The sequence below is a fragment of the Anolis sagrei genome, chromosome 1 (genome assembly GCF_037176765.1).
Source record: "Anolis sagrei isolate rAnoSag1 chromosome 1, rAnoSag1.mat, whole genome shotgun sequence".
In the NCBI taxonomy this organism is placed as follows: Eukaryota; Metazoa; Chordata; class Lepidosauria; order Squamata; family Dactyloidae; genus Anolis; species Anolis sagrei.
The window spans coordinates 194,899,405-194,926,149 of NC_090021.1; the positions used below are offsets into that span (position 1 = coordinate 194,899,405).

At 39.5% G+C, this 26,745-nt stretch overlaps 1 protein-coding gene across 1 annotated transcript; it reads left to right on the forward strand.

The window, feature by feature from the left end:
* The first annotated feature begins 3,289 nt into the window (after positions 1-3,289).
* Positions 3,290-26,654, forward strand: FASTKD1 (FAST kinase domains 1). The gene is made up of 15 exons (XM_060778677.2): positions 3,290-3,624; positions 6,307-6,771; positions 7,438-7,506; positions 8,493-8,618; positions 9,925-10,323; positions 11,079-11,189; positions 12,675-12,806; positions 15,241-15,727; positions 17,107-17,221; positions 19,226-19,354; positions 22,678-22,809; positions 23,036-23,149; positions 25,098-25,230; positions 25,914-26,028; positions 26,482-26,654. The coding sequence occupies exons 2-15, from the start codon at positions 6,437-6,439 to the stop codon at positions 26,569-26,571; spliced, it is 2,487 nt and encodes an 828-aa protein (XP_060634660.2). The 5' UTR covers positions 3,290-3,624; positions 6,307-6,436; the 3' UTR covers positions 26,572-26,654.
* Positions 26,655-26,745: the final 91 nt, after the last annotated feature.

The window sequence follows — 26,745 nt, forward strand, 5'->3', positions numbered from 1 at the left end:
AAAATACATAGATACAATAGATAGATTAGATAGGTAACAGAGGGATTACATAGATTAATATAATATATTGTATATTCATATAATATTTACAATATAATGTAATGCAATATAATAATGTGATATTATAATTATATATTTATATTACATGTAATATTACTAATAATATTGCAATATAGTGGTATGGTGCAATGTAGCAATGTTTAATGCCGATATTGTACTATGCTAATAATATAATATATTGTATGTAATATATACCTTGTAAGCCGCTCTGAGTCCCCTTCAGGGTGAGAAGGGCGGGATATAAATGTTGTAAATAAATAAATACATAGATTAGATACATAACATAGATAAAATAGATTACATAGAATAGATAAAATATATTTGATAGATTATATGGATAAAATAGCTTAGATAGATAAGATAGATAAAACATATAGCTTAGATAGATAAAATACATAGATTAGATAGATAACATAGAGAGATTACATAGATAGATTAGGTAGACCGATAAAATAGATTGGATAGATAACATAGATAAAATAGATTAGATGGATTACATAGGTAGAATAGATAAAATATATTCCACAGATAGATTAGATAGATAACATAGAAAGATTACATAGATACATTAGATAGACTGATAAAATAGATTCGATTGATAACATAGATAAAATAGATTAGATGGATTACATAGGATAAAATATATTTGATAGATAGATAACAGATAAAATACATAGATTAGATAGATAACACAGAGATTACATAGATAGATTAGATAACATAGATAAAATAAATTACATAGATAGAATATATAAAATATATTCGATACATACATTACATAGATAAAATACATTACATAGATAAAGTAGATTAGATACATAGATAACAGATAAGATAGATAGAATACATTGGTTAGAAAGATTACATAGATAGCATAAATAGATTACATAGACTGATAAAACAGATAAGATAGATAGTATAGATAGATTAAATATATTAGATTACATAGCTAGAATAGACAGATAAAATAGATTACATAGATAAAATAGATAGATTAGATACATAGACTACATCAGGCATCCGCAAACTGCGGCCCTCTAGCTGTTTGGGTCTTCAGCTCCCAGAATTCTTGGCGATTGAACAAGCTCGTTAGGGCTTCTGGAAGTTGGAGGCCCAAACAACTGGATGGCTGCAGTTTAAGGATGCCTGGACTACATAGATAGATTAGATACATAGATAACATAGATAGATAGATAGACTACATAGATAAGGATAGATAGATACTCCAGATAGATATAGATAAGATAGATATATAAAATAGATAGATAAATTAGATAAGATTTGATAGATAGGCTAGTTAGATAGACGGAGTAGAAAGATCAGTGGTGCCCAACCTTTTTTTGACCAGGGAGTACTTTGACCAGGGACCACTCTCCACCATTAGTACCAAAAGGGTTACAAATCGGTTTTTGGTCAACTTAAGATTTGGTTTGGCCATTTGGGGTGCTGATTCAGAAAATTGCATTAGATAGGCAACGTCAACTCTAGTTTCTGATACAGAACATATGCCACCGAGTAGTCACCATATGCTTGCCCACAGAAAACCATATTCAATAATCTAGAGCTCATGTGGTAGTCATCTTTCGTAGGTAGTCAACCTCTCCCCTTCCGACATCCCTGTTGCCTGGGCACAATAAGAGGGTACTGCGAGACCAGTTGCTTGTTTCCGCGTGGTTTCGAGGCAACCGTGTAGTAATGGTGTGGCCCCAAACCATGTTTTGGTTCTTGCGGACCACTGTTGGTCCATGGACCACAGGTTGGGAACCACTGAGATAGATAGATAAGATGGATCAGGAAAGAACTGAGTCACTTTAGGGAGATAGGGCAGGCTACAAATAAAGTTTGTTTGTTTATTTATAGATTAGATAGATAGATAAGATTTATAGATAAGTTAGATAGATAAATATCTTGTATTTTATGTTAAATGTCCTTTGACTTGTGTTGTATTATTTTGTGAGCCACTTTGGATCCCGTTAGACCTTGATATTTGGGAGTTGTAGTTACTGGGATTTATAGTTCACCTACAATCAAAGAGCATTCTGAACTCAACCAATGATGGAATTGAACCAAATGTGGCACAGTGAACCCCCATGACCAACAGAAAATACTTAAGGCCATCCAGTCCTATTTATTTATTTATTTACAGCTTTTATATTCCGCCCTTCTCACCCCGCAGGCGACTCAGGGCAGATTGCAGTGTACACATATATGGCAAACATTCAATGCCAATTTTTGACATACAACGTATACAGACATATACAGAGGCTATTTAACTTTTTCTGGCTGCCAGGGGAGCTGTCGCTTTCATCGTCCATCTGACGCTGATGAAGCACTTCCGCATTCCCCGCATGCTTCCCTGCTGGAATGCTTTGCTGGAGTCTTCTTTATGGGGTCATAAATCAGTTAATTTAGCCTCCCCACACTTTAAGGTGGTACCTTATTTTCCTACTTGACAGATGCAACTGTCTTTCAGGTTGCAAAGGTCGACAACAGGCTACACACAAGGTGTTGGAAACCTACTCCAACCTGGGCTGGCTTCAAACTCATGACCTTTTTGGTCAGGGTGATCTTAATGCAGCTGACAATCAGCCAGCTGCGCCACAATTCCCTTCAACAGGGCAAGAAAAGTCCTCCTGACAAAGAGCCCTCCAGCCATATAGATAGATAGATTGATTGATATGATTCACACACAGACAGAGATATCATATCTCAGATTTGAAAGGGACCCTTAGAGAAGGAGAACGATAAGTTGCATGCTCCAGGGTGGGCAAACCAGACAATCTGCACATCAACACTGACAAAGAAAAAACAAGAAATACTGTTTACCCACAAGCATAAAGAAATTACATATATTAGAAACCAACACTTTCTTATTACTTTATTTTCCAGAACACCAGACTGGGCCACAGCAATGCCTAGCAGGGGACGGCTAGTATACAATCAAATACATAGACAAAATTACCCCCCCCCCCAAAAAAGTTTAAAAACTTGCACCAAATATAGAATTGGCATATAGTAGCAACAGAAATGGAAATCAAAACCCCTCGTTTTCATTTAAAACTGCTTTCTGTGAACTCCCTCCCTCCTGAAAAGAGAGAGCAGGGTCCTAAAAAAACTTGGTCGAGACGTTTAGCAGTTTAAACACAACTCCCAATAAGCAATGGGAGGGCAAAGCGGAGCATGCTGGGAAATGGAGTCCTAGCCTTCTCCAGCCAGACTGGGACAAGGCGGAAACAGAAGAGCCCGTGAGGACTTTGCTCGGGATGCCTTCGTGCGCGCGCTCAGTCCATTCCAACTTCCCATAATCTTTCTAGGCGGGAGATCAGTGGCTGTAAGAGGGACCTGGGACGTCATCGGCGCGCGACGCCTTGTAGGAGGGGAGATCCGTGGCTGGAGTGTCACTTTAAGGGGAAACCTGGGACGTCATCGGTGCGCGACGCCTCCTTTCCCCTGGGCAGCGTGTTCTGTCACGTGCTGTGTGGCTGGAAGAGGGAGGCTGATCTTCCCAGCCCTGATGGGTCCCTCTGGTGTGTGTTGGGATGGGGAATCACCTTTGTAGCTGCGGTAAGGCCGGGTGATCTCTGCAAACAGGGCCGGGTTCATTCTTTCCTCTCGCTCCTAAGGATCTGGGGTGGAGAATGAATGCAGTTTGACTCCACTTTGAACTGCCATGGCTCAGTGCTATGAAATCATGGCATTTTTTTTTTGCAAAGTCTTCTTCCTTCTCTGCCGAAGAGTGTCGCAGCCTCACCAAACTACATCTCTCATGATTCCATAGCCTTGAGCCAAGGCAGTTCAAGTGATGTCAACCTGCATTCATTCTCCAGTGGAGATGCAACTATGTATTAATGCTTTTCTACTTCTACATGAAGCCCCCGGTGGCGCAGTGGGTTAAACCGCTGAGCTGCTGAGCTTGTTGACTGAAAGCTCGCAGGTTCGGATCCAGGGAGCAGCATGAGCTTCCACTGTCGGCCCGTGTTTCTGCCACCCTTGCAGTTCGAAAGCATGCAAATGTGAGTAGATCAATAGGTACCACTCCAGCGGGAAGGTCACAGCGCTCCATGCAGTCATGCCGGCCACATGACGTTGGAGGTGTCTACGGACAACGCTGGCTCTTCAGCTTAGAAATTGAGATGAGCACCACCCTCCAGAGTCCAACACGACTGGACTTACATTTACCTACTTCTACATAGATCCTTGAAGGATCTGGGGGTGGTGACGGCCGACAGGGAGCTCTAACGTGGCCTGGTCCATGAGGTCACGAAGAGTCGGAGACGACTGAAAGAATGAACAACAACAAACATAGATCCCATAGGTAAATGTTTTCATTTCCCTCCAGGACCAAGATACATCCTCCACATTCTCTTTACAGAATATGTGTGGGTTCTTCTCTTTCAGTATAAAAGGTTAAGGTTTTCCCCTGACTTTTAAGTCTACTCCAGTCCTACTCTGCTCATCTCCATTTCTAAGATGTGATGTTTTTAACTATTGTGTATGAACTCCTCTGTTGTAAACCGGCCTGAGTCCCTCGTCGGAGGTGAGAAGACCGGTATATAAAAGTTCTAAATAAATAAGTTAATAAATAAGCTAAAGAGCCAACGTTGTCCATAGACGCCTCCATGGTCATGACTGCATGGAGCGCTGTTACCTTCCCACGGAAGTGAAACCTATTGATCTACTCACATTTGCATGTTCTTGAACTGCTAGATTGGCAGATGCAGGGGCTAACAGTAGGATCTTACCCCGCTCCCCGGATTCAAACTGCCATCCTTTCAGTCAGCAAGTTCAGCAGCTCAGCGGTCTAACTCACTGTGCCACCAGGGGCACATTCATTATATACTTTTTTAAAACCACAAATGTCACAAGGGAGTTTGTTAGAAATGTCTTGATTCAGAGTTTTCACTGGATGCGTGACTGTTTACTTCATGTATAGAAGATCCGCATTAAGAATAGGAGCTGTCCAGAGCTCTTTGATGTTATACACTGTTTCTACTAACTTGGAGCCCTTCCATACAGACCCTTGATCCCAGGTTTTCTGTTTATCCCAGATTATCTGGCAGTACGGACTCATATAATCCAGTTGAAAGCAGAAAACCTGACATCAGATCCTGGGATATAGGACCTGTCTGGAAAGGGCCTTGGAAAACCTAGTAAAGGTGTCCTTCCTCGTGCAGTTTTGATTACATTATGTAACAAAATGTGAAACATGTTCTGTTCCTGGTTTGAAAGTGTTATTTCTTGTTTAATTGTGTGGTACGTACTTTGAAAGCAGTTGTTATATCCCAGAAACTTCATTTTTGTTGCTGCCATAAACAATGTTGAGTTGGTTGAGACTCTTATGAGATATTTACTGAAAAAACTAGAGCAAATTGTACTGCAGGATGTCCCACAAATACACTTTCCCCATGTTTCTATGATAGAACCAATTAGGAAATGACATTTACAACCCAGGAACAAAAAGTGTGTTACATAGTGTTTGGTTAAAACTGGTCTCTCTTGGAATCTCTAAATCCTTCATCCTGTCCCTGGTAAACTTCCTCTAGGAATCTCTAAGCTGTCTCAATGTAATTCCATGCTGTGTCCAGTGGAAACGGACCACGTAGTCATCCTGAAGAGGTGTTACCTTTGTTAAACACAAAAGAGCAATTTCTTTATTCACTGTTTTTCATTTTCATGGAAATCCTGTTCCTTAACCTCAGCAAATGTGAAGGCTGACTAAACTGTATTTTTATCATTTACTTTATTATTTTTTTCCAGCCTTTCTCTTCATAGGGACTCAAGGTGGCTAACACAACAGACATAACATAATATAATTTTTAGAAAGGTAAATACACAGACCTATTAATACAAAAATTAAAGAACAATTAAATATTTGTGTCACGAATACCATAAAAATATAATTAAAATTACATTTAAAAGCTAAGCATCTATACACTTTGGGTGACATAGTTATATGTTCAGTTTGGATTCAGAATTTCAGCTGGCATATTTCTATATGATAAAATATACTTGTTAGAACATACATCTCAGATTTATTATAGCTTGGTGAAAAATATGTTAAATCATGGTTTAGTGTCAGGTTGCTTATTGGAAAAAAGCTGTTTGTGACAGCTACCTGATACAAACATATCTAGCTGGAGAGACCAATCACATATTTGCAATCTTATTTGGGGTATTCATTGAACCATTTCAAAATGATACTGCTATAAATATTTCAGAATTCCTTTGTATATTTGTCCCTTGCAGTAACTTCAAAGAATATAAGAAAAGGAAGATATACAATGTCTAGATGTCAATCCTTTGCTGACGATTGAAAATGAAGAAAGAAAATCTCATTTTGGATACAGTTAAAAGAAATTTATAAAAGTCACAAAAGATGCTTCACTTGAGACGTTTTTACCCATTTGCACTGAGGCATTGTTGTTGTCGAACTTGGAGCAGTGACCCCTTGTTGAGCCAGCTGAATAACTGTACAAATGAGGATGAAGTCTTTGATCTTGTTGGAAAGAACAAAACAAAACTTTCTGAAAATCATGTGGGAAGTGCAGTTCAATTGCTTTGGCAGTTTCAAAAGAAGAAGCCTGAGCTCCTGAGGAATACTGACTATGTAAAAAATCATTCTCAGTTTCTTATTCTCCGCATTTTAGCAGAGAACAAAATTGCATATATGGATAATGAAACACTAGTGGACACACTCTACAGTATACTCAGGTAAGCAGTGTGTGGGAATATGTTTATTAAATCATGATTTTTTTAAAAAAATAGTTTTGTTCCTCTTTTATTAAAATTGAGTACAGGCATTCACCAAGTTATGAAAAAGGCTTATTCAATACTAGTATCAGTTCTAGGTGGTCTGCTTCTGACCCAAGTAAAGGGAGAACTATGAAGAAGTCGACATGTATATAAGCATCAGGGACTGCATGTGAGCAAGTGCAATCACTGGCCAACATATATTTTGGTGCCTCAAATGTTAGCCCTGTTTCTTGGTATTTTTGATCTGCTGATTCCAAAAATGACACCAGTTTTCTCCTCTCAGCTCTACTTTTTGAGATATGGAGCATGCCATCTACCAGTCGCCATCTGCTTGCCCATAAAAGTCATGACACCCATATCTAAAAAGCTAGAGTTGATGCAGTCTATCCAATGCAATTTTCTGAATCAGTGCTCCTGATAACCCCAGGAACTCCTAAAAACCAAGACACCAATATTTTTTTTGTTGGACTGTTTTATATTTACTTGTAGTACAACCATTTTTTATTAAAAAAAACCCCAATCTGCTAATAAGCTGCTTTTCTAGTATGTTTCTGGTTATATAGTTTTCATTCTCTAATCTGTTCAAAATAACTATGCAGAGCCTCTTCAATTTTCTTTCTGTAGGTTCAGAGTTGAGGCACATGATTCACTGGTACAAGAACTGGTCATGGAAGGTTGGAGACGATTAGATGGGCAAGTACAATTTTTGTTTTGTTTCCAGTCTTTGTATACATTGAATAATTGGTTGCCCATACCTTTCCTTTCCCCCCAGCCCTTTCACTCCAATATCCATTAGTAGGGAAACTTCCATACCCCCTTAAGCATAGTAAGCTTTTTCCTCTTTCCTACCCGTTAAACTTTCCTACTCCCTATTCCCCCTTTTCCCTTCCTCCTTTTTATTTTTCTTTTCTCTTTTCTTTTTCCCAAAAAATTCAATAAAAATACTTTTTAAAAAGAAAAAAAGAAAGAGATTTCACAAGGTTGTACTTGCATGCATTGTAAATAATAACCTCTGCTTTTCAGTGCATAAATACATATTAGAACTACAAACACAAAAAACCAAACTAGCAGCCAGATGGGGCATAGTCATCCTTCAAACTGAAATGCTTCAGAATATTTATTTATTTACAGTATTTATATTCCGCCCTTCTCAGGGGACTCAGAGCAGATTACAATGCACATATACATGGCAAACATTCCGTGCCATTAGACATACAACATCGACAGACACAGAAGCAATTTAACATTCCAGCTTTCTGGCTTCATGAGGGTATGCTCGATTCAGGCCACAGGGGGAGCTGCTGCTTCACCGTCCATTTGTGACACCGACTCCTTGATGGAGTGCTTCCTCATTCTTATGCATGCTGCTGTAAGGTTTTATGGTGTCGTAAATTAGTCTCCCTGCATAAAGCGGTGCCTAAATTTCCTACTTGACAGATGCAGCTGTCTTTCGGGCTGCATAGGTCAACAGCAAGCTAGATAATTAATGGTAGAGAGCTCACTTCAACCCGGGCTGGCTTTGAACTCATGGTGAGTAGTGATTTAATGCAGCCATGGCTGGTCTTCGTTATTTGTTTTTTTCTTGTGTGTTTTCTTGTGCATGCAGTGTTGCCAGGTTTTATATATGGAACTTTATATCTTTTGATATACTAATGGGATTTTATTTGGTATCCTCACAGACTAAGCTTGCCTGCGTTGTCTAAGTTTGCACTATGTCTGCAGGACCAACAAATACACAATAGTCCTCTTATGGGTCGTATTGCTGATATTGTCAGCAGAAACTTGGATTCAATACAGGATACAAGGTAATTTTTGCTGATCTGATGTTTCTGGAATAGGACTATGACTATGTTTGATTAATATACATATTTTTACAACAGTCCATGTTAAATTGGATTAGATTAGTTAAAGACTGATTATGTAAATCTGAAGGAGAAGATGCCATAGGCAGGAGCTTTCTTACGTAGATAAATTCCATGTAGAGTTTTTAAAAACTATTTGACATAATGATTGAAACGTCTTGGCCTAGTGCTTACAAAGAATTTTGTGCTTGTTTTTGACAAATTAATCACATGTGTTTTTGTATGATAACTGTAGTACTTCCAATAGACAGTTCAGAAACTGTTTTTAATAACAATTATATTGACCATTTGGAGCAATTGTAGTGGTTATTACCACTTTTGTAATATTATATTCTTTTCACTGGGGATTTGCTGAGAAGTGAGAAGATGATGAAAAATCATGGCCTGGGTTTCCCATGGTTCTTAACCATTACAAATAGTTTGAATTATGACTGGATACTATTTCTGGAGCCTTCCTTTGTATTCCTGGATATGTCTGCTTGGCTGTAAATCCTACTGAGATTAGTCCCATATTTCATCAATTCTGAGGCGCCATCAATTGTAAAATACACCATAATTTACATACAGCTATCAACAAAAAATACACTTACGATTTTAAAACGCACTCCATTTTTAGAAATGTTTATATAGGAAAAAGTGCATCTTGGAATGGAAGAAATCAGTGTAATCACATCTGTGTTGGCCTTGAGTCTGTAATGATGTCTAGGGGCCCTTCTACACGACCATATAACCCAAAATATCAAGGCAGAAAACCCCACCATATCTACTTTTAACTTGGTAATGTGAGTCCACAATGCCATATATTCCAGTTCAAAACAGATAGTGTGCAATTTTATTCAGCTATGTGGAAGGGGCCTAGCTGAGGACTACCTGGTGATTTTATGATAGGATTGTCACTGAGGACACACTGGTTTATAGATCAGTATCATGTCTTCAGCAGTAAGCCATGGTCAATTCTTCCTGGCTTATTCCTGCACATGATCGTGCGTGTGCATCCTTAGCCGCTACATCCATCAATCAAATGTGAAGAATTATTTTTAATGGTTTTGCTTCAAAAATTGGTGCCTTCTTAGCATTAAAAAACTTGCTTATTTTAAATAGCTCTTCGGGAGAAGGCATAGGGTCACGTCTCACCTAATTGTACACGATCAGACACCATTCTTACCTTTCTAGTGATTTTTTAATGCAGTGTTCTCCAACTTGCTACATTTCTTGACTCAATAAGTGCCATCTGTTTTGATTATTTTAGGATTTTGTCCGTTTTGATGATCAGCATATCTAGCATTATCTCTCAGAATTTCCGAGATCAATTAATTCAAAAGGCCGATTGTGCTCTGGAAACCATGGAATTTGTCCCTTTGAACCACGTCCGGCGATTTGTGCAGTTCCTCCGGAATGTGAAACTAACCCATCGCCCATTGCTCTATAAATGCAATAAGATTTTCATTCAGAATGTCAACTTCCTAGATATTGAACATTTAGCTATCATCCTTGGACTTTACCAGTCCTTACAATTCAACAATACTGAATTTAGATTGATTGCCAAGCAGAGACTGACAGAAATGATGGACGATTGCAACAATCCTTTGATCTTCATTCGGCTGTTTGCTAGTCTTGGACCCATGGCAGGACCAGAGGTCAGAGAACAGTAAGTTTTCCTGTCTGTTTAGCTGATGTAAGTGTGCATGTACTTTTTTTTATAATATGTGAATTGTTCCCAAATTTTCCAAAGTTTTACACCTTTCTGCTAGTAGGGAAAGAAGGAGATTCTCAAGGCAGATGATATAGCTTATGTTGTGAGAGGTGTCAGAAATATTAAATATTAATTGGGTGTTTTTTAATACAAACGTGTGAGTCAAGCACTGAAAGAGTGAGTATATATAAACTACAGACCACCACCACCCCCTGGACACTCCATATATATATATATATATATATATATATATATATATATATATGGAGTGTCCAGGGGGTGGTGGTGGTCTGTAGTTTTTCCATTTGGCTCATTTCCAACAGACCTGTGAACAAACCTCTGAGGATGCTTGCCACAGATGCAGGTGAAATGTCAGGAAAGAATGCTACTGGAACATGGCCATACAGCCCGAAAAACTCACAGCAACCCAGTGGATTATTTTTTCTTGCATGGTGATATACTTACATTTCCTGCCTTGTCTCACAGCCCTTGTGATAGTAGGAAAGCACATAGTTAAGTCTGGAAACTGGTGTACCTACCAGTTGTTGTCTTCATGGTCGCCAGTAAAGGAACTGCACAATTTTAAACCATTTCTCCTTCATGTATTCTGTTTCTGCTTTTTCCTAGCACATTTTCTTCTTTGAAATGGGTAAGAAACAACTCAGCATAGAAGAACTGCTTGAAACATGTAATTTATGCATTTATTTTAGGTTAATGGAAACTGCTCTTCTCATGGCAGATGAATTTGACCACTACCAGGTATTAGCGGTGGCAGAAACGATGCAAGAAATGGATTGCAGAAATTCACTGTTGATTCAAAAGTAAGCCTTCAGGACAGTACAATTTCACTATTTTCATTTGAAAGATTTTCTTCTTTCATTGATTGTCTAGAACAGTGGTTCTCAAGCTGTGGGTCCCCAGGTGTTTTGGCCTACAACTCCCAGAAATCCCAGCCAATTTACCATCTGTTAGGATTTCTGGTAGTTGAAGGCAAAAACATTTGGGGACCCACAGGTTGAGGACCACTGGTCTAGCATGAGCAAATGAATCATGTATAACTACCCTCAGTGTAAGAATAATTGAAACAGAACATTGCTTATACATCCATAATGGCATGTTGTTGTGTGCCTTCAGGTTGCTTTTGATTTGCTATGACACTAAGGCAATTTTTCTTTGAGGACGGTTTGTCATAGCCTTCCTCTGAGGCTGAGAGAGTCTGAGAAAGTCCATCCAGTGGGCTTCCATAGACAAGTAGGGAATGAAACCCTAGTCTTCACAGCAGTAGTCCAATGCCTAAATCACAACTCTATTCTGACTGTGCAGTATGTCATAGAACTGACATACATTTATAGCATAGCTCTAAACACATTTATTGGAAGCTAGCGTTCTTAAAGTCTATATAAGAACTATGGCTTCTGTATACCATGCTTAGACCATAATATGCAGTAGGCCTTCCAATTTCATGCACAGGACTCTACAAAAGTGGGGAAAAAACCCACAACACACACACAAAACATGAGAAAATGCCTCTCTAGTAATCTCTTTAACCAGTCTCTATCAGGCATTGACCATAGGGTTGTCCCAGAGGACCTAGGCATTCTTAGAGAAAACATATTAATCAAATCTATGAATAATAATTCCTGCTAAAGTCAAACATGCAGATGTGGAAGGCTGATTGTAACCCATTTTTGTGTGTTTTACAGAAGAATCCTGTAGTTTAGGATTCTTCACGAAAATGCATTCAAGAAGCTGAAACACACACACAGCAAGTTCAGCACAAAAGGTAGTTAATAAAAGGCAGAGAACAATGATGCCTAAAAACAACAAAGTGGTTCTTGCTATATTTGTTTCTTAATGACCAAAATAGACATGTAATGTGATACTTTCAAAAATGCAGATCAGTGATCTGGGGCAAGGAGATGTCTAACCTTTTCATCCAGGAATTCACAGTCCTGCGTTAAAAGGAAAACTCGTCTAAGGTTGTGATAAAAGTTACCATTGCTTTAAGTTCAGGCAAAGGGAGAGGTTTGCCCTTCTTTAAAAACTGGTTGGATTTTCTTCCTACTTAGTTCCTGTCCTGAAACGATCTTCAGCTAATCAAACAACTTCCATATCTATTTGCAATTGCCTGTGGATGTATGGATTTGGTTCCAATTCTTGGTACAACCAGACGGTCTGATTTTAAGGCTGCTGTGTTTATATTGCCAAAGAATTTATGAAAAACATTACGTTCATCTAGTAATTTGTTGAGATATACAGGATGAGATTCTGCCCCGTGATTTAACCTAAACTGTTTTTGATTTCAGGATTGCAGCTCTCCTCCATAAATACCTGCATAAATACAGACCAGTTGAGCTGGCGAGAGTCACACAATCCCTAGTCGCATTGCGTTGTCCTAATCCTGATCTTTACTCCAAGTTACAAAAGTTATTAGTTGGGTAAGAAGATATATTTTCTATATTATACTCTTGAGTGTGTTGGCATTTGTATGTGTGTGTGTACGTGTATATATATATATATTACTGCAAATATATTAGCGTATGCATTTTTATTAATTGCTTACATATTTATATCCAATTTCTTCAGTAATTCAATCAAAGATTTTTGAGTTGTTGTGAGTTTTCTGGACTGTATGGCCATGTTCCAGAAGCATTCTCTCCTGACATTTCGCCCACATTTATGGCAGGCATTCTCAGAGGTTGTGGGGTCTGCTAGAAACTTGGCAAGTGAGGTTTATATATCTGTGGAATGTCCAGGGTGGGAGAAAGGACCTCCTAGCAAAGGATCCCCCAACACAGCAACCAGCCATGCTTTGAAACTCCAAGGACAGTCAATGCTAATCAAGGTGACCAATTGCAACATTCACATTTGCCTCAAACAGACAAGAGTTCTTTCTCCCACCATGGACATCCCACAGATATATAAGCCCCACTTGCCTAGTTTCTAACAGACCTCACAACTTCTGAGGATGCCTGCCATAGGTGTGGATGAAATGTCAGGATTGAATGCTTCTGGGATATGGCTCTACAGCCCAGAAAACTCACAGCAACCCAGTGATTGTGGCCATGAAAGCCTTCAACACAAAGATTTTTGAGTCTGTGTTCCTGGACAATCTCCCAATCAGATACTAGGAAAAGCAGACTTTCATTTGATTAAACCAGAAATAAATGATGTCTTGGATTTTCAGACAAAGCATGCCATAGAATTACTCTGAAGGACCTAGAATATGCCCTCTTAAAACAAAAACTCATAATGAATTAACATTTCTTTTATCAGGAAGTTGATTTAATTTTCATAATGTATTAAAAGTTGGATATTTGAATAACTATCTACTGGAAAACAAATTAATTAGATCAAAATATAAGATCAAGTTGACTTTGTGGTCTTCTTTCTCATTTTCCCCTTTGAGAGATATGGTGTCGGTTTTGAATGCATTCAAATAGACTCATTTGCTATCAATTGGACCTGTTTTCAAGCAAATATAGACATTCTCCAGCTAACAAAACTTCTGAATTTCTTTTTACAAATTCTTTGAATGCCCAGCCAGCCTGCCTTTCCTTTCTCTCGGTTAGAAGATTTTAGCAACACTGACTTTGAGAGAGGTTTTTTTTTGCAACATATCTGCAGTCAAACTTGCAACAAAACTTGAGCTGAGAAAGAATAGGATGCTACTTTAGTCAGTCCTAGCTGTAGCTGATATACCTGCCTATAACACACAAAGTAACTCTTCTTAAAAGCAATATAGAAATAAATATAACAACAATAACTGAGCATGAGTGAGCAGCAAAATAGAGAGAAATGGAAAAAGCAGATGAACCTGATTCAGCAGCTATCTACAGCAGATTAAAAAAATAGGTATAAAGCGGGCTAGCCACCAAAATTGAAATCATAATAAAAGTGAATACTGGTGAAAGAAAGAAAAATCTTCGGATGGATTTTGGAAGGAGCTTTCAAATAGTCTCTAGGAATTTCAAAATACCCTTGTTTAAGCAAGATTCACCTTAATTTGCTGAAACATGTTGAAGTTTGTTAGGGCATATAAGAAATCAGTTACTGAGTGTGTGTCAGCTGTAAAATAATAATAATAATAATAATAATAATAATAATAATAATAATAATTTTATTTATATCTTGCTACCATCTCCCCAATGAGGACTCGGGGCAGCTAACATGAGGCCAAGCCCAGACAACATATTACAGGAAAATAAAACCAAAACATAAGCAACAAGCAACAGCATCAAAATATGAATACAGTAACAATATAACAATATAACATTACGATAAACACAATCACAGAAGCACGAAGCTGATGGGTTGGGCTACACCCAGGGAGCTAGCTGAACCTGGGAGTTCTGGTTACTGTTACATATTTAGGCTTGAGCTGTGCAGAAGCAGAGAGACAGTTTTGGAGTGCGTTCTTGCTTCATGAGCTGCTGGAAGGAGATTTTCCACATGGACAAAGAAAGACCATTTAAAATCTCTCTAAAAGGACATTATGTGAGTCAATACAGCTGATCACATGATTGTATATATGTTCTGTATTATGAAGAGTAAACTACTTGTTCTAAATTGATCATTTGTGTGGCATATTTTCTTTCTCTGGCAAGACAGTGTGTGGATTGAAGAAACATGACTTTACATTACACCACAAAGTTCTCTTCTTTGGTGTAGAAAGCTACTCCTTCGCTTTCCATGCTAGTTCTTGCTCTGGTACTAAATGTTCTGTTAAGAATTCCCTGCAGCCCATCTTCTTTGTTAATTGATATACCTTTATGCATGTGATCTGCTTGAGAAATGTGGTAATGAATATTTGTGGCCCATTGTTTCTTCCTGCTAATTGTTGATGGATTTGTTTCCCTTTTAAAATTCCAGCTCCTTACAAATTAGCGTCATCCCAGCTGATGTTTCCATGCTAACTCGCGTTCTTTCCATGCTTCCTCCTTTCTTCATGGATGATGTTGTAGTCACACGAATCAATGCCATCTTGCCTCAGTGTAACCTGAGTGATTTGAACTCCTTTGCTACTGCTGTCATAAAATGGGTTCGACGAGACCAGTCCAGTCAACAAAACCCTTCTGGGCCATATGGGCAACTTTTGCAAAGAATCAACGATTGTGCATTTCAGCGACTTCAGAAAGCCAATAATCTGGACCTTCTGTTAGAGGAACTGAAATATATATCCGGAGAGTGGTTTGAGGAAATGCTTCTGGAAGAAACGATGAGGACTCTTCAGCGTTTGATAGACCAAGTAACATGGACAAATATGATAGAATTTTCTTCCTTTATCATAAAAACCAACTACCTCTGCACACCATTACTGGATAAAATTGCTGCCATTTCCATTGAACACATAGATAAGGTAATAATATATTCTAGTTTTATCTCTACTGAAAGTGATAGTACAAAAGGTGTACAATGTTAGGGATGGGCTATCACTAAAGATCCCAAGTTCAGTCCTGGGCCTTTAATAAGATTAAGAAATCCATTCCCTGAAATCCTTGAGAGCCACTGCCCAGTGTTCACATTCTTAGGCCCTTTCTACGCTGCCATATAATCCAGATTATCAAAGCATTTGATTCACATTTGCTTTGACCTGGATTATATGAGTCTACATTGCCATATAACCCAGTTCAGAACAGATGATCTGGATTATATAAGGCCGGGCTTTAGCACAGCAGGTTAATCACCAAGCTGCAATCATTCTCACCAACCGGAAGGTTGACAGTTCGAAGCCCGGGTCAGGGTGAGCACCTGACCTTTCATTCAGCTCCTGCCTACCTAGCAGTTTGAAAAAAAATGTGAGTAGATAAATAAGAACCTAATTAAAAGTGGAGAGGTATTTATACATATATTTATACACAAAACATATACACAGACTGGGCCACAGCAATGCGTGGCAGAGAACGGCTAATCTGCATTGAATGTTTGCCATATATGTGTTCTGTGATCTGCCCTGAGTCCCCTTTGGGGTGAGAAGGGTGGAATATAAGTATTGTAAATAAATAAATAAAATACATTTTTATAAGGATGTGTTGAAGGGGCCTTAGCAGGATGAACCAGTGACTTATCCAAAAAGCAGCTTCCCAATATTTCATGTATGTTTTTATTTTGCAATTCACCACCTGAGTGTCCTTTCCAGAAAAACTCAGCTTTGAATGGTGAGAAGGATAATCACATTTTACATAGTGTTATTTTCATAATTAACAAGTACAGTAGGAAACCCTGCATTGAAATGTGGGATTTTCCTCTTGGCTCCTTACCATTTCCTGATGGAGGAATGTGTGGGAATCTGCAGCCTGTTCCCCAGCCCATCTTAGGTAGACTTCAGGCAGCCTGTAGTGTCTGAACAAGATTGCAGGCATCTTACTTCTTTTTTTCCATCCTAAATGTAGGGAGGGGCTAACTTACCATTTAAATTAAAAATATATACAAAACTCTGTAATACAGTGAGTTTTAAAATATCTGGTAAGCTGTCACTTCTCAGAATCTGGCATGAACCTTGCGCTGCTCATTTCATCTGTATTTAACATTACTGTTAAATAACTAGGAATGAAGGGCACACAGTGAGCTATCGTCATTGCTTTTAACGTATCCATAAACTTGTTGCTGAAAATGAGACTGAGTGATAGTTATGGCATTCTTTAACTAAGTGTCATTGCTTTCTGAATGATTTACAAGCTTGGCAAAAATAAATGACTGGAATCCTTCCCCCCCCCCCCCCCCCCCCATTTTTCATAGATTTACAATTCAGGAACTTATTCTCTTCTCCTTCCATTTGCGGTTCTGAACTATGATCCTCCCCAAAGTGAGAAATTTTTTGAGGCTTGTATTAGACACTTCAACTCTCGCTTAGGTAAGTCTATAAAAAAGAAGTTTCCCAAAGTGTTGTCGAAGGTTTTCATGGCCGAAATCACTAGGTTGCTGCGAGTTTTCTGGACTGTCTGGCCATGTTCCAGAAGCATTCTCATGTTGTTTTGCCTACCTCTATCGCAGGCATCCTCAGAGGTTGTGAGGTTTGTTGTTAACAAGGAAAGTGTGAACTCCCAAAAAAGGCAGGAAGCAGCCAAGCCTTAAAGCCGCAAGGCCATTCAATGCTAATCAAGGTGGCCAATTGCAACAGTCACACTTGCCTCCAACAGACAAGAGTTCTTTCTCCCACCCTGGACATTCCAGATACATAAACCCTTGTCTGTTGGAGGCAAGTGTGACTGTTGCAATTGGCCACCTTGATTAGTATTGAATGGCCTTACGGCTTTAAGGCTTGGCTGCTTCCTGCCTTTGTTGGTAGTTCACACTTTCATTGTTAACAACAAACCTCACAACTTCTTAGGATGCCTGCATAGATGTAGGCAAAATGTCAGGAGAAAATGCTTCTGGAACATGGCCGTACATCTTAGAAAATTCCCAGCAACCCAGTTTCCTGAAGGTTACATTAACAGTATATAAGAACATAAAGTCAGTCAGTTGTGTGTGTTTTTATTTCTTTCTTTCTTTTTTCTTTTTCTTTTTTTAAAGAAATGAATATATTGTTTCTTTCCCAGGGGAAACTGTTCCAGCCTTTTAAAAGCCTCAATAGGTAGAGTGAATTTAAATTAGGTGCTGTTCTTTTTATCTTCCGAATGATCACTGTGCCAGTCAGGAGCGCATTTTAAGTGTTTATGAAGAAGATATCCCTTGATGATACAAATGATGGCCCCTTTTCCAGAAAACAGTTTGTTTTGTTGTTTTCTTTTTTAATGATTTTTATTTGTTATATATATATATATATATATATAAGTTTAATTTCCGAGTAAAGTGGGGGAACTTAGTATTTTGAAGAAAAGTAGGAAAACAAAAACCTAAGAGTGAAATGAAACCGAGAAAGAGACAAAAAAGAGAAAAAAATGGAAAAATGAAAAAATAAAAATAAAATCTTGTGACTTCCTTCTAATCCTTCATGAGCTTAACTTTATTAACTATGTGATCTTCCTAGTTTTTTCTTAATTGTCCACTCTTGTAGCCTATATTGATATACTATTCACTGTTAAGTTTCTTTACTTCTTTTTTCTAGGTGTTCTTCCACCTGTTTTGTTGTTTTCTTGAAAGGGTGGTTATGAAATTGTTCAGTGTTTTTAAATAAGCTGCGTCTGCTTACCGAGGGATGGGGTGACATTGTAACTTTTAAGGAAATGCCACTTATATGGAGAATCATAGGGTTAAAGGTAAAGGTTTCCCCTTGACATTAAGTCTAGTCATGTCCAACTCTGGGGGGTGGCGCTCATCTCCATTTCTAAGCTAAAGAGCCGGCGTTGTCCATAGGCACCTTCAAGGTTATGTGGCTGGCAGGACTGCATGGAGTGCCATTACCTTGCCACAGAGGCGGTACCTATTGATTTACTCACATTTGCATGTTTTTGAACTGCTAAGTTGGCAGAAGCTGGGGCTAACAGTGGAAGCTCACCCTGCTCCCCAGAGTTGAACCGCCGATCTTTTGGTCAACAGGTTCAGCAGTTCAGTGGTTTAACCCACTGTGCTACCGGGGGGCTCCTTGGAAAGGTAGAATAAGCATAATAAACAGACTGATCCAGCAGAAATTTGGGAAGAGGGAAGAGTTATGCAGAGTGTATTTTCCAGTCTTCCTCTGCACAAATTTTATGTCCTTGCTCTTTATCTTTTCCCTTCCTTTCTTCTTCCCCTGCAATCTCATAAACATTTAAAAGGCAAAAAGCTGGTTTTTGAGAAGCAGAATGATGTACACAAATTTGTTTATGTTAATATTTCTGATAACGGTATTTGTGTTTCTTCGGTAAATAGATCAGGTTCACTGTCTGCTACTTCAAAAATAAGGTATTAATTGCATGCATTTATTTTTCTACAGATTTTTTCGAGCCTCATCTTCTCGTGCTGCTTGGTTTTGCTTTGGCTCTTGCTGAGTATTTTCCAGAGACTGTGATAAAAGCTATCTTTAATGTTGAATTCCTAGCCAAACTGGATACCCAGCTTGAAAGTGAGCAGTAATTACTTCTATATTGTTTATTTTGGTTGGGTTTTGGAAATGCTGTTATTTCTTGTAACAGTTTGGAGGTTCATCTGCAAATGTGTGGGGTTAGAAATTGCTATCCATCACCCACTGCATTCCCACTGGGGAATAATAGTGTACATTTACTCCTGGTCATGTCTCTTTATGTACTCACTTATAAATGAGCCCCAGAGGGACTTGCTTTCAAGTTTGCATGTTTATCTCCTTTCTCTTCTCCCTGAGAAGGAAAAGGAGGAGAAGACATGCCAGTTATCTTTCTGAGGAAATCATCTGCTTGTCCGATTTTGATGGATTCATTTCAATTGGTTCAAACCGAGGATGTGGACAAGGTGCTTGGAGGAATGAGAGCTACCACATGCATCCTAGACCCCTGCCCATCCTGGCTTCTAAAGGAGGCCAGAGGGGGATTGGCCGAGTGGGTTAAGGTGGTGGTTAATGCCTCCCTTCGGGAAGGCATTTTTCCAGCCAGCTTAAAGCAAGCTGTGATAAAACCGCTGTTGAAGAAACCATCACTGGACCCCACTCAATTGGTAAACTATCGGCCTGTTTCCAATCTTCCCTTTTTGGGCAAAGTCATGGAACGTGTGGTGGCCTCACAACTCCAGGCATTCTTGGTAGACACGGATTATCTAGACCCGGCACAGTCTGGCTTTAGGCCGGGACATGGTACCGAGACAGCATTGGTCGCCTTAGTGGATGATCTCCGTCGGGAGCTCGACAGGGGGAGTGCGTCCCTGTTGGTGCTACTCGACCTCTCAGCGGCCTTCGATACCGTCGACCACGGTATCCTTTTGGGACGCCTCGCGGGAATGGGTCTCGGAGGTACTGTTCTGCAGTGGCTCCGGTCATTCCTCGAGGGTCGGTCTCAGAAGGTGTCACTGGGGGACTCCTGTTCTACCCCACAACCTTTGTTTTGTGGGGTTCCTCAGGGTTCAATACTGTCCCCCATGTTGTTTAACATCTACATGAAGCCGCTGGGCGAGATCATCCGGAGTTTCGGGGTGCGGTGTCATCTGTACGCAGATGATGTCCAGCTCTGTCACTCCTTCCCACCTGCTACTAAGGAGGCTGTCGAGGTCCTGAACCGGTGCTTGGCCGCTGTGACGGTCTGGATGGGGGCGAACAAATTGAAATTGAATCCAGACAAGACAGAGGTACTCCTGGTCAGTCGCAGGGCCGAACAGGGTATAGGGTTACAGCCTGTGTTAGACGGGGTCGCACTCCCCCTGAAGACACAGGTTTGCAGTTTGGGTGTGATCCTGGACTCATCGCTGAGCCTGGATCCCCAGGTTTCGGCGGTGACCAGGGGAGCATTCGCACAGTTAAGACTCGTGCGCCAACTGCGACCGTACCTTGGGAAGTCTGACTTGGCCACGGTAGTCCACGCTCTGGTTACATCCCGCCTTGACTACTGCAACGCTCTCTACGTGGGGTTGCCTTTGAAGACGGCCTGGAAGCTCCAATTAGTCCAACGGGCGGCAGCCATGGTATTAACAGGAGCAGGGCGCAGGGAGCATACAACTCCTCTGCTGTACCAGCTCCACTGGCTACCGATTAGCTACCGAGCCCAATTCAAAGTGCTGGTTCTGACCTTTAAAGCCCTAAACGGTTCTGGCCCTACATACCTATCTGAACGTATCTCGGCCTATCAGCCCACCAGGACCCTAAGATCTTCAGGAGAAGCCCTTCTCTCCATCCCGCCTGCTTCACAAGTGCGGCTTGCGGGAACGAGAGATAGGGCCTTTTCTGTGGTGGCCCCCCGGCTTTGGAATGCCCTCCCTACTGAAATAAGATCAGCCACCTCGCTAATGGCATTTCGGAAAAAACTGAAAACTTGGATGTTCGAGCAAGTTTTCAACTAATTTCCGATGTGATGTTGTTTTGACCATGGACTAGCAATCAAGGATAACGAATTGGATTACGACTTTAACTATGAGATGTTCCGGTCTGTATTGGTGGCCCAATACTATGTATGTATATGTATGTATTTTGATATTCTATTTTATATTTTTAAAGTGAATATTGTATTTTAAATATGTTGTAAACCGCAATGAGTCGCCGCACAGGCTGAGATATTAGCGGTATACAAGTGTACCAAATAAATAAATAAATAAATAAATAAATTTGTCCTTTGCTTCAGTGGCATAAGATTTCTTTGTGTTCTTCTCTTTTTCCTTCCCAAAGCACAATGGTATTACCAAAATCATATTACAGTTTCTCAAGTCACTCCTGAAATGGGGAGAAAAGAAAACGAAAAGGAATCAAGATAAATACCCCTCCCCTTCCTTGTTAAACTCTTTGGGGTGTCAATAGACAAAAATCCTCAAAATTACGAACTGTCAGCGATAGAATAAATAACTCACCTTTTGGCAACTGGAAGGATACTTGACCCAAATCATATTATGACTATCAGGATCAGATATTTGTCTCTATTTTGAGACTTCTCTCTTGTCTTGGCCATTATTAGTTCATATGCTTTTAGCTTCTGGCTTTTAGAAAAAAAATAAAATCATGGTTCTGGGACCAGGCCTTCGGACAGTAGATGTATGTAGCATTTAAGGGGAACATTGACGGATGGCGATTCGACTGACAAGACTGTTTTATTGTTTTAATGCTTGTTGATGGTTTGTTTTGTGATTTATGTTTAATTGTGGTCTTACTATTGTATTGGCATTGTATCGGTGCCCATTGAATCTTGCCATTATTTATGTGTAAACCGCTTTGAGTCCCCCCCAGGAGTGAGAAAGGCGGTATATAAATTACTGCAAAAAATAAATAAATACTGTTTGGCTGCAACTGTGCAGTACCATCACTTTCTAGATCATCCATGGCAAACTTTTTTTTTTACATAAATCTCAGAATGAATGTTATGCTCCTTTTAACAAGTGTTCACATGATTGCATATAGTGCTATGGGAAAAGGTTACGTTCAAATGAAGTCTTCCTGCAGTATTCATTTACAGAGCTCATTGGTTCAAAGAAGCATTAGTTGCATGTATTCCAAAAAACACTATCACTGATTTTCTTAGAAAATTTCTGATCAGGTTGTGTCAAAAAGAGGTTTTTTATTTTCTAGTCTATATATCTCAGCCAGCTAAAGAGGAGTGTGGTTTGTAGTTAAGCGTAAAATAAAATGGGCCTAAGATTGCTAACTACTTTATGTGATTGTGAGTTTTGCCTTGTCTACAAGGGCCATTTTCTTTCTTTTGTACTAATAGATGGGCTGCCAGGCAAAGTGTGCTCTAAATGCTGATGTGGTGTTTGTTTTGCCCCTTTTTATTTGGGCATCAGCCCTACCAGATGCCTTGAACAGGCGGGTCCGCTTACGACTATTGGAGCTGAACCGAGCCGTCTGCTTGGAGTGTCCTGAACTTCAGATCCCGTGGTTTCATGAGCACTACTGTCAGCAGCTCCAGAAAAAAAGTAAATATTTTAAGTTGTTAAATGCCATTAACATTGTAGGTGTTGCAATTCAATTTCCAATTATCTTTTGCGGAATCATGTTTATTTCAATAAATAGAAACTACACTTGTTGCTTTGTTTGGTAGTGGGGTTCTTGGTTAAACCTGAATATGTGAGGAGCATAAAGTGGTTAAAGGTGATGGTCATTTTCTAATGTTGTGCTGCGTTTTGTCCTTTTTCCTTCCAGGCAATGGTAACCTCAGTGCATTGCAACAGCAGATTCATAGGCTGCTGGGAGAAATTTTGGGAGGAAGCCATTTTGCCAAAGTGTCTGTATTCACGCCTTACTGCTATGGAATTGGTGGGTATTCATCCACTGAAAGTGTTCCTTGCTTCAGTGCTCCGTGGAGAGCTTTCTCTAAACACAAGTACTCACACAATTATCCAAATGTACAGAAACAAGCTAAAGAAAATGTACAATGATGACCCTAAGGACTTAGGAACATTATTTCCTGTTTGTTGTTTAAAGATCCTGTGCCATTCCTTCTGTGGCAAGGTTACTGCACTTCTGAAGTGTGAAAACCTAGAATGAAATTCAGGTTCTGCCATTTCATCAAGTGATGTCTTCTACGAGTGGAATGTAAAAGTAAAGGTAAAGGCTTCCTCTTGACATTAAGTCTAGTCGGGTTTGACACTGGGAGATGGTGCTCATCTCCATTTCTAAGCCAAAGAGCCACTGTTGTCCGTTGACACCTCCAAGGTCATGTGGCCAGCATGATTGCATGGAGTGCTGTTACCTTCCCGCTGGAGTGGTACCTATTGATCTACTCACATTTGCATGTTTTCGAACTGCAAGGTTGACAGAAGCTGGGGCTTACAGCGGAAGCTCATGCTGCTTCCCAGATTCAAACCTATGACCTTTTGACAAGGTTAGTAGCTCAGCAGTTTAACCCACTGTGCCACCGGGGATTCCCTGATGTGGAATGGCAAAGATGTAATTCCTTCTTCTCTCCACAGCCCTTCCACGCTCCCCAAAATTTGCTCTGGAGGGGAGGGGGGATGGGTTCCTCCCAGGAGTGCAGAATAGAGGAAGGGGGAAAGAGAGTTCTCTTCAAAAAATATTAAATGTAGTATGTGGTATGTGAAGAAATACTTGTTCTTACTACCTGGGTAGACTGTTTAAATGCTATGAACGCAAGTGAAAAGGCATTCTTCCATTGTATTCTGTACAGGTATATTCATAGTATTTGCACAAATTCTATATTACAAATCTTTCAGTGTAGTGTGGTTATGAAGTAAAGCACACAGTTCACATTGTAAAAACACGATTTACTGCAAACTAACCCCCTGGTGGCGCAGCGGGTTAAACAGCTTAGCTGCTGCACTTGCTGACTAAAAGGTCGGTGGTTTGAATGCAGGGAGCAAGGTGAGCTCCCACTGTTAGCCCCAGCTTGTAGCACTTTTTTAAACATGCAAATGTGAGTAGATCAGTAGGTACTGATCTGGCGGGAATGTAATGGCGCTCCATGCAGTCATGCTGGACATGACCTAGGATGCTTCTACGGATAACGCCAGCTCTTCAGTTTAAAAATTGAGATGAGCATCACCCCCCAGTGGAACACAACTGGACATAATGTCAAGGGGAAACATTTACCTTTGCTAACCCCCTAGCACTCTGTTTAATGTAAGAATTCTCTTTCCATTGAAATGGTCAGAATATTTTATCAAAGAATATAATATAGTTAGTTCATGATATAATTCAGCGTAATATGTGTGTGTGTGTGTGATAGAGAGAGAGAGAGAAACCAACTGCACATGCTCCAAGGTGAGTGGGTTATTGCAGTATAAAAGTTTACACATTTGGTTCTATTGGAATTGCTAGGATTACAGTCACAAAAGAAATGAATAAGCAGCCTCAAAGACTGGTATTCAGATGTGTGCAAGCAACTTTTCTACACTTTAAAAAAAGTCTTTTTAACTATATTCTGACCTCAAATGAACCAGTGTGTGGTGTAGAAGCAAATGCAGTTAAAGCTTGGTTCAAATTAAATGCAAATTACTTACATTTGAGATTTGAGATTACTAGGAACCTCTATAAGCCATCCCAAGTGTTTTAAAAGAAAATAAGGTAGACATTTCTGTGGCGACATACATGCCTGAGTATTTTATTGTTTATTTTATTGTTCTGCTGCAGCAGGAATGCCACATTACAGACTCACTTGCTGTCATGATGTAAAATACCTGCTACACCTGTTAAATCAAAACATGTTAAGTTATTAATAATAATAATAACAAGTCTTGTTTTTCAGACTTCGTATGTATTCTTGATAAAAACAAGAAGCCTCTTCCATATACGGACCAGAATGCTGACTTGGAAAGAGTGCACTGGGGGCAAGGGAACCAGTTCTTGGGAAGGCGAGGACTACCCCCAGGAGCTCAGAGGTAGTTGTTGTTACTATTTTTCACAAATTACATGTTAAACAAACACAAAGCTATTTGAAAAATTAAAACCAGTTAAAAACACAAAACTTAAGAGAAAAAACACAGCACAACAAAAACAATAGCTAGAAAGTCCAGCACTTAGTGGGATGGGCCTTGTACCCTCAGACCTCCAAGGCTTATTATTACACTATGTAATAAAATTTGAAGAAAACAGACCCCTGTTCCTGGTTTGAAAGTGTTATTTCCTGTTTAATTGTGTGGTCCTTATGAGATATACCACTCTGAGGTATTCATTGAAAAAGTAGAGCAAAATTTGCTACAGGATGCCCTGGAAAAACAAAGTTTTTGTAGTTTAATAAACTTCTTCCATGTTTTTATGCTAGTTCCAATTAGAAAATGACATTCAAGTAAAACTCCTTTTTGCTTGAGTCTGACTATGAGAGCTCTGAGTAGGACTCTGCTACAGGTTACTCTTGTATTTTTATGTGAAACATTTTAGCTTCCTCTCTTCTTTTTTTTCTTGCGGACGTTGGAGATACATGCCTTGAGGAATTCCCTGTCCCTATTGTCTGGGTGATTCATCTTAGCCAAGAATGAGTAGATTTGTTTTCTGGTTATTGTGTGCAGCATAACAGATAAGAGCTTTTTAAATTGTATATGTTCTGTATTGTATTTTTATTCAGAATTGCGATAGAATTTCTTGATTCAAAGGCCTTTTGCAAAAACTCGAATCACCAGAAGGGAGAAACTGCTATGAAAAAGAGACATTTGGAGATCCTGGGTTACCAGGTGGTTCAGGTATGGTGTCTACTCTATTTCATAAAAATATAATTAGTCCTGGCATATATCTTGTCTCTGTGGTAGAATATTCATTAAAGGTAACCACGTAACTTTTTTTTCATGTCAGGAGTGACTTGAGAAACTGCAAGTTGCTTCTGGTGTGAGAGAATTGGCCGTCTGCAAGGATGTTGCCAGGGTTCGCCTGGATGTTTTGATGTTTTACCATCCTTGTGGGAGGCTTCTCTCATGTCCCTGCATGGGGAGCTGGAGCTAACAGAGGGAGCTCGTCCATTCTCTCCCCAGATTTGAACCTCTGACCTGTCGATCTTTAGTCCTGCCAGCACAGAGGTTTAACCCATTGTGCCACTGGGGGCTCCAGTGGATAAATAATATAGACATAGATACATAGATAATATAGATAAAATGTAATGTAAACAGTATTTTATTTCAAATCCCTTAATTTAATTTCAGATTCCTCATTTTGAATGGAATTCTATGGAACTGTCATCAAAGGATGCATGGATGGAGTATCTGAAGAGAAAAATATTTGAGAAGCTGTGATGGTGTTGCGTGAAGAAGATACACAATCATGAAGTTATTTTATATGGACTACTATCATGGAATATTAAATATTTTTCATATTATGAATGTTTCAGTTTTTGAAACCTTGCAAGAGGCTGAGTAAAGGAGTGTCTTTGGGTTGGGATGAAACAGTAATAGAGGCCAAATCTTCCA

Coding starts and splice junctions, on each gene's coding strand:
- FASTKD1 (XM_060778677.2), top strand. CDS start 6,437: ATGCTTCACTTGAGACGTTTTTACCCATTTGCACTGAGGCATTGTTGT. Junction 8,619..9,924: donor GATTCAATACAGGATACAAG/GTAATTTTTGCT, acceptor TGATTATTTTAG/GATTTTGTCCGTTTTGATGA. Junction 10,324..11,078: donor GGACCAGAGGTCAGAGAACA/GTAAGTTTTCCT, acceptor CATTTATTTTAG/GTTAATGGAAACTGCTCTTC.